The following is an 8531-nucleotide window of genomic DNA, read 5'->3' on the forward strand; positions in this document are numbered from 1 at the left end:
GTTCAAAATTGGGAAAGGAGTACATCAAGGCTGTATATTGTCACCCTACTTATTTAACTTATATGCAGACTATATCATGTGAAATGCTGGACTGGATGAAGCACAAGCTGGAATCAAGATTGCTGGGGAAAATAGCAACAATCTCACATATGCAGATGATACCACACTAATGGCAGAAAGTGAAGAGGAACTAAACAGCCTCTTGATGAGGGTAAAAGAGGAGAGTGAAACACCTGGCTTAAAACTCAACATTTGAAAAACAAAGATCATGGCATCCGGTCTCATAACTTCACGGCAAATAGATGGGTGGGAAATGGAAACAGTGACAGATTTTATTTTCTTAGGCTCCAAAATCACTGCAGATGGTAACTGCAGCCATGAAATTAAAAAACGCTTGCTTCTTGGAAGAAAAGCTATGACAAACCTAGACAGCATATTAACAGCAGAGACATCACTTTGCTGACAAAGTTCTGTTTAGCCAAAGCTATGATTTTTCCACTAGTCATGTACGGATTTGAGAGTTGTTTTCATTTCTTTAATTGAAATTGAACTGTTTGTTGAAGCAGTTCTTCCAGAAGGTATCTTTGTCCCTTGTTCATCATGCTTTCTTTTCCATTTCCTTTTTGGATTATCTTGGCTTGCATCTCCTGTTGCATCTCCTCTGTTTATCAGTCTTCTTTAAATAGGGGTAGCTTTATCTGGTACTGAGGGTAAATTCGTCACTCAGCCCTGTTGACCTTGGCTTCCTTCCAAAAGCAGACTGGCTCTCTGACTGTTGCCATTGGTTTGTAATCTCTGTTTACCTCTTTGGCTTCTTGGATGACTAGAGGGGTATGACCTGGATTAGTAGGCAGTTGAGTGTCTCAGTTTGGTTATGTTGCCTCAGAATATTTTTCACACGAGTCTGATGAATTATGATGAATTATCTACCATGGGGGCATGTGTAGCCATGGGAGGAGTTCTCCTGTGAGATTTGAACTATCTCTCCACAGACAAGAAGGTCACTCTGGTTGCCAGCTAGCACTCTGTGGCACACGGGGTTTTGGTATGATGAGTCATCTTCTGTTTATTTCTGTTGAAATAACTTCAATCCACAGTTGCACAGTTGACTTTTAGGCTGTCCTCTCTTTCCTATGTGAAAGGTTCCTATATGAAAGGATGATGCTTGGTCCTTCATGACTCTTTCACTAAAACACTTCACCTAAGGCTCAGAGAGAAAAATGTTAGCTTTGGGCATCATTCTTCAACGGACCTAAATTTTATTGTATCTGACAATGTAGTATAATGATTATTCTGAGTATAATGATTACTCTGACCCTGAGGTCAGAGTGCCTGAGTTCAGATATTGATTTTGCCACCAACTGGCTGATGACCATGTGGAAATTTATTAAACTTTTCTGGGCTACAATTTCCCATCTTTGAAATGGAGCTAATGATATGAAATGAAATGAATACAAATAAAAGGATTTAGAGCAAAGCCTATAAACTAAGTGTTCAATAGGTGTTAGACTTGTATATTTCTTACAATATTTCTTGTAGTCCAGATGAGAGGGTAAATGTTCATCTCCTCCACCATCTTTTTAAAAAAATATTTATTTATTTATTTGGCTGCTCTGAGTCTTAGCTGCAGCACACAGGATCATTCAATCTTTGCTGGGGCATGTGGGATCTAGTTCCCTGATCAGGGATGGAACCTGGCCCCTGCATTGGGAGCTCAGAGTCTTAGCCACTGGACCACCAGGGAAGTCCCTTTTCCACCATCTTTACAAGAAATTCTTGAGGGTTAAATTCAAGAATGTGTGGAAAACCCCTAGCACAGTGCTTGACATGTAATAGGTCCTCAAAACATGTGCTGACTGTTAAATAATGAGTATGGAGGAAGGGTGCATTGTGAGGGGCAGAGGTTAGCAGAAGCTTTAGGAGTCTGTCTTTGCTCTGGGCCAAGACTTTAGAATATGCCCCCTGGACTTCCCTGGTAGTTCAGTGGTTAAGAATCCACCTGCCAATGCAAGGGACACGAGTTGGATTCCTGATCTGGGAAAATTCCACATGCCACAGGGCGACTAGGCCCATGCTCCACAACTATTGAGCCTGTGCCCTAGAGCCTTCGAGCTGCAACTACTGAAGCCATGCACATACAGCCTGTGCTCTGCAAGAGAAGCCACTGAAATGAGAAGACCACACCACAACCAAGAGTGCTCTGCCCTCCGCAACTAGAGAAAACCCAAGTGCAGCAGTGAAGACCAAGCACAGCCAAAAGTAAAATAAAATAATTTAATTATATACAAAATAATACGCCCCCTTTCCTCCCACTCAGACACCAAGCATATTTAAATGCTTGCCACCAGCAAATCAAAGAGAAGTAAGATTCCAGGAGTTTGCAGGTTTAGAGTTTTCCTAACACCACCTTGCTCACTTGGATTCTAAATACTGAAAGATAATTGTATCAAGCAAACAAAAGCCCAGCGATCTCACACTTTAACACAGTCTTTAAGCTAAACTTAACAATATTCATACAATTCCAGTTACTAAGAAGGATTTATGTTTATTTACCCAAACACAGCCTTGGGATAATCTCAAGCTAACCTTTTTTAGCTTTATGATGGGCTAAAGTGTTAACTTCTTATAATTTTCAAGAGATCCCACCAAGGGTTTCCCTCAAGGCTCAGTGGTAAAGAATGTGCTGGCCAATGCAGGAGACTCGGGTTCAATCCCTGGTCCAGGAAGATCTCACGTGCTTCTGAGCAACTAAGCCCATGCGCACAGCTACTGAGCCTGTGCTCTAGATCCCGGGAGCCACACCTACTGAAGCCCAAGCACTCTAGAGCCTGTGCTCTGCAACAAGAGAGGCTTCTGCAATGAGAAGCCTGTGCATTACAACCAGAGAGTAGCCCCTCTTGCCACAACTAGAGAAAAACCTGCACAGCAACAGAGACCCAGCAAACCCCAAAATAAATAGATATAAAAAAAAGAAATCCCGCCAAAATGTGATAAGGATTTGGAGAAGTTTATAGAGCCCAACTGTGGGAAATACATGTAAACACACAAAGTCACAGATGACTACCCTCTCCATCACTCTCTAGGAGTGTTCTTCCAGTCAATTAGGATTAGGTTCAGCTGTAAAAGACAGAAAACCAAAAATAACAGTGACTTCAAGTAGGTAAAACTTTTTTTCTCTCCAGTGAAAGTGGGCAGTCCAGTTCTGCCTCATCAGAGACTCCTTTTATCTTGCCATTCTCAGCATGTGGCTACTGCATGGCTCTAGATGGCTGCTTCAGCATATGCCATTTCATCTTCATTCCAGTCAGCAGGAAGGAGAAAAGAGGAGAAGTAGGGCATGCCTTTCACATTGAAGATACTTCCTAGAAATTGCACAAAACATTTCTATCTATATCCCATTGGCCAGAACACAGTCACCTCGTCACACCCAGCTGGAAGGGAGGCTTTGTTGCATGGTCTTTATTCTGTGTGTCTTACTAAAAATCTAGGGTCTCTATTACTGAAGAAGAAGAAGTGAATATTGAGGAACAACAAGCAGTCTCCACCAGTCTTTCATCTCTACTTCTCCCCCCAGATCGATTCTTTCTCTTTCCTGAAGACCAGGCTTCTCTATTCACAGTGTCTGACCCCTCACACTGCCCACTTGTACAGATTTCGGGATGGCCACAATGTCGGCTCTTAGCTCAACTCCACAGCTCTTTTTTCAGTTCAAAAGCTGCACCTGGTCTAGTCACCTCAGCCTCTGTGTCTCCATTCCGATTTCCTAGAGAGAAAAACTGATTGGTCCTATTGGGTCAGGTGATCGATCACGTCCTCAATTCTGAGCCAACCCTCTGTGGCCTCAGCCATGGCAGGGCTCTCCTTTTTAGGACGGGATGGAGCAGGTCCTCTCAGGGGTATAAATGGGAGGAACTGTTGATCCCATCTGGTGAGTCCTCCTTCCAAGCTTCCTCCTGTCGTAACACCCAGCCCACTGGATGGAGTTGTGAGTTTGCTCTTCCTGAGGGCAGGGATAGTCATCTTTTCCCCAGAGCCTAGCAATTACCTGGCACACTCAATATTTGTGGTAGAGTGAATAATCCAGTCTAGTCCTTAATTGTGCAGAGGCTGAATGCTTGCCCAGACATGCACAGTAGGGCACTACAGGAGCAGCATGAGAACCCAGGAGCCCTGCTTCCCTGTGCCTGGAGAGATTTCCCTGGATTATCTGGCTCTATGTGTCTGCTCTCTTGTTCAGCATTTGTCTCTGTGCCCCTGCCTGGGGTTGCAAAGAATCTCCCCCACACATGGCCCACAAGAGCCCTAGGCTGGAGGCTATTGGCTGCACCACTCAGAGACCATTTCCCTTCTCGGTCTTCCTGCTGAGGTCAATGTCTCCCCACAGCCCCAAGCTGGGCCCCTTTGAGGAGGTCTTGTCCTGACAAGGCCTGATCAAGCTAGGCTCTGGATGCAGCGACACTCAAAGGGGTGGGCTGAGTAACGAGACAAATGTGGGAGAGATTTCCATGGCCACCCACCTGGGGCTGCTCTCAGAGGAGCGCCCAGCCGTAGAAAAGAGTGGGTGGGAACTTCCTTGGCGGTCCAGTGGTTAAGACTATGTGCTCCCAGTGCATGGGACACAGGTTCAGTCCCTGCTTGGGGAACTAAGACCCCACATGCCATGCAGCACACCATGGCCAAAAAAAAAGAGCTGCTGCCTCCCCCTCCATCACTGTCCTACTCCCCAGCCCCTGTGACTTTCCTTCCCACCCCCTCCAGTTCCCCCATAACTCACTGGGCCCTCCTGTCATGCTCTCTGCACCCACAGGCCTCGAACCCTCTGTGGCAGTCCCGGAGCTCCACCACCGTGTCTTCGGGGGGCCGTTTCCGCTGCCCATCTTGCAGGCATGAGGTGGTCCTGGACCGACATGGCGTCTACGGCCTGCAGCGGAACCTGCTGGTGGAGAACATTATCGACATTTACAAGCAGGAGTCCTCCCGGTGAGCTGTTAGGGTCTCATTTCTCTAAAGTGCAGGGCCTGGGACATAGCCAGGGAGCCCATCAGGGCCAGCAGGGAGAAGCTGAGACAGTCAACCTGCCCCTTCAGTTTAGTGACGAGAGGAGTGGACCTGAGAGGAGGAGGGACTTGCCGCCAGCTCGGCAGGTCGCCAGCTCAGGTGGCCTCTGATTCCTGGCCAGCGCTTCCCCCTCTTCACCTGGGGGTGCTGGCCATCCATCAGCAAGGTCCTCGTCAACCCTCCATGACCTCCCTCCCTGTGGGACTTCCTGCCGCCTGGAGTAGAAACTACTCTTGGATCTAGGCCTCCTGTACCCTGTACATAGCTCTGTCCCTCAAGTGAAGAGGAAGTCACCCACCTGCCCAGCCACAGCAGCAGGTGTCGGGGCACAGAGGGTGGCAGGGGCTGGTGGAGGCTGAAGAAAAAGTGCTCAGGGGGCCTCACACGCTTGCCCCCCCTGCCTGCTCCCACACTGCCCGCCTCCCCGCAGGCCACTGCATTCCAAGGCTGAGCAGCACCTCATGTGTGAGGAGCATGAAGATGAGAAGATCAATATCTACTGTCTGAGCTGTGAAGTGCCCACCTGCTCTCTCTGCAAGGTCTTTGGTGCCCACAAGGACTGTGAGGTGGCCCCACTGCCCACCATTTACAAACGCCAGAAGGTATCAAGCAGCAGAGGGAGCAAGCATGGGGGGGTGGGGTGGGGACACAGGATGGGATCTCAAACTGCAGCCTCTTACTCCACTTGACTTCAAAGGCAGGCAGATCAGGGCTGAAGTCCCAACTCAGTGTGTGACCTTGGGTAAGTCACTTGAGCTCTCTGACCCTGACATTCTTCCTCACTTGTAAAATGGGGATGAAAATCCTTACACTTGAGAGTTATAAGGATCATACGAGAAATGGATGCAGTATGGTGAACTCTCAAGGCCATCTCACTGTCATATAAGTAGATTCTACATAAAACATTAAAAATGAAGGGACTCCTCTGGAGGTCTGGTGTTTAAGCTTCCAACGCAGGGGGCACTGGTTCAATCCCTGGTTGGGGAACCAAGATTCCACATGCCATGCAGTATGGCCAAAAAAAGAAATTAATCAGTTAATTTTTAAAAAATAATTGAAAAAATAAAATAAAAATTAAATTGATAGACAGGTAGAAAGTAAAGGAAAGCTCCAAGTGTGGGTAGGGAGAGAAGGAGGGGGAGTGAGATGTGAACAGAACCCTGAATGATAAGCATGGGAAAGGCAGGATTTCCCACAGGGCAAATTATTACTGAACTAGACAGATGAGACTATGCCTACAAACTCCTGAAACTTGGGGGACCTACAACAAAGACCCCCAAGGACCACAGGATACACTGGAATCCCAGGAATCCCTAAAGTAATCAGTTGTGCCACCTGGCTTTTGACAAAAGCAAATGCAAATTCTGCCTGGTGGAAAAACCCTCAATTTAGGCCTTGGGTTTTTCTTAGATTAAGATCAACATAAGATGGGCTCACGATTGAAGATACACAAAGAAACGTACTCATGAGTGAAGTCAGCAGAAACAATATTTTCAGATTTAGACCCTCAAAAAATTAAGATACTAGAATTATTAAAGAATGTAAAGTCAGCTTTGTATAAAATGCCTTAAAAATGGAATTTAAAAATAAGCAATAATAGACTATCAAAAGTGCAGATTTGACGAAGAACCGAACAGAGCTTTTAGAAATGAAAATATAATTGTAGAAAACAAAACATTCAAGGGATGAATTAAATGACAACTTTCTCTCAGTAAGAGAGGACTAAGGATTCCCTGGCTGTCCAGTGGTTAGCACTCTGTGCTTTTGCTCTCGAGGGCCTGAGTTGGGGAACTAAGATGCCACAAGCCACACAGCATGGCCAGAAAAAAAAATTTTTTTTTTCACATAAAAAAATTTTAAAAAGGAAAGAGAGGACTGAAAAAATAGCTTAGAATATAGCACTGGGAGATCAGAAGGTTGGGAATGAGAAGGTCTAACGTATTAGATATATGATTAGATATATCTGATACTCTAGATATATTAGATACTCTGATTAGATATCAGAGTCCCAGAATGAGAGAATAAAGAGAATGGAGAAGAGGCAATATTATCTTAATGGATAATCCTGAAGACCTTTTCAAAATTGATGGAAGATAAAGCATGCAGCCCAGTGCCTGGCATTTGGTGGATATTTGGTGAATGTCTCTTCCTCACTTGGTGGTGGAGGACTTCCTCTCTCCACTTCCTTCCAGAATTTATAGAATGTGCTTCCAAACTTCTTGAATGGTTCCAAACTCTCTAGATCTCTGTCAGAGTTGCCCTGAGGATGCCCTGATGGTGGTAGTGGAGGGGACAGTCCTCTCCTGGGTAGCCCTGGCCAGGGAGGGAGGAGCTTAGCTCCAGACCAGGTCCTCCAGCCCTGAGTGCTAGCCTCTGTGTGTGGCAGAGTGAGCTCAGCGATGGCATCGCGATGCTGGTGGCGGGCAATGACCGTGTGCAAGCAGTGATCACACAGATGGAGGAGGTGTGCCAGACCATCGAGGTGAGCCTGGAAAGGGAGGGAGGGAAAGTTGCTGGGCTACTGGAGGTAAATCACAAATAGTAGAATGTGCTGACCCAGGCTGCTAGGTATGAATCCCAGCTCTGTCCTCCTCTGTGACTTTGGTCCAGTGACTTAAGTTCTCAGTGTTTGGGTTTGCTTGTTTTTAACTACGTAAAAGAGTGATGATGAGAATGATATGATGGCTACCTCCATGGATCTTTTTGAGAATTAAGTGAGATAATACAAATAAAAACCAGAGTCAGAGAATTCGGCAGCAGCACTCATGAAACTTTAAATATATAGTGTTGTTTTCTGAGAGAGTAGATCTTAAAAGTTCCCATCACAGGGAAACATTTTTGTCCACTATGTATGGTGCTGGATGTTAACTAGACATATTGTGGTGATCAGTTCACAATATACACAAATATTGGATCATTATTTTGTACATCTAAAGCTAATATGTTATATTTCAATTAAACCTCAACAAAGTATATATCAGTATTATTACTGAAAAGATCTGGGAACCAGCAGCCCTTGGGTGGAGTCTGGTCTCTGCCACTAATTTGTGGTTGTAATTGACAGGTCACATCTCTTCTTGGTTCCTCGTGACGTCCATTAAGTGGGGAGTGGGACAAGGCTACAAGTAGCCTGGTACTCTCCCAGCTATGAGGTCTCATCCTTACTCCCGGTTTTTCAGGAAAACAGCCGGAGGCAGAAGCAGTTGCTGAACCAGAGGTTTGAGGGCCTGTGTGCAGTACTGGAGGAGCGGAAGGGTGAGCTGCTGCAGGCGCTGGCCCGGGAGCAGGAGGAGAAGCTGCAGCGAGTCAGGGCCTCATCCGCCAGTACGGAGACCACCTGGAGGCCTCCTCTAAGCTGGTGGAGTCTGCCATCCAGTCCATGGAGGAGCCGCAGATGGCACTCTACCTGCAGGTGGGCCCTGGGGGGAGGGGGGCGGGCAGTGGCAGGCCACCTAGTGGCTGGGGGGGGGGGG

The 8531-nt window shown here is 46.4% G+C and overlaps 1 protein-coding gene across 1 annotated transcript in view; it reads left to right on the forward strand.

The window, feature by feature from the left end:
* Positions 1-8531, forward strand: part of TRIM54 (tripartite motif containing 54) — a 21404-nt gene that overhangs the window by 11329 nt on the left and 1544 nt on the right. Inside the window, 5 exon segments of the mRNA XM_010840630.1 lie at positions 4808-4980; positions 5489-5660; positions 7445-7540; positions 8238-8364; positions 8367-8470. Coding sequence (XP_010838932.1) covers positions 4808-4980; positions 5489-5660; positions 7445-7540; positions 8238-8364; positions 8367-8470 — 672 coding nt within the window.

The sequence above is a fragment of the Bison bison genome, unplaced genomic scaffold (assembly GCF_000754665.1).
Source record: "Bison bison bison isolate TAMUID 2011002044 unplaced genomic scaffold, Bison_UMD1.0 scf7180017864145, whole genome shotgun sequence".
Lineage (NCBI taxonomy): Eukaryota > Metazoa > Chordata > Mammalia > Artiodactyla > Bovidae > Bison > Bison bison.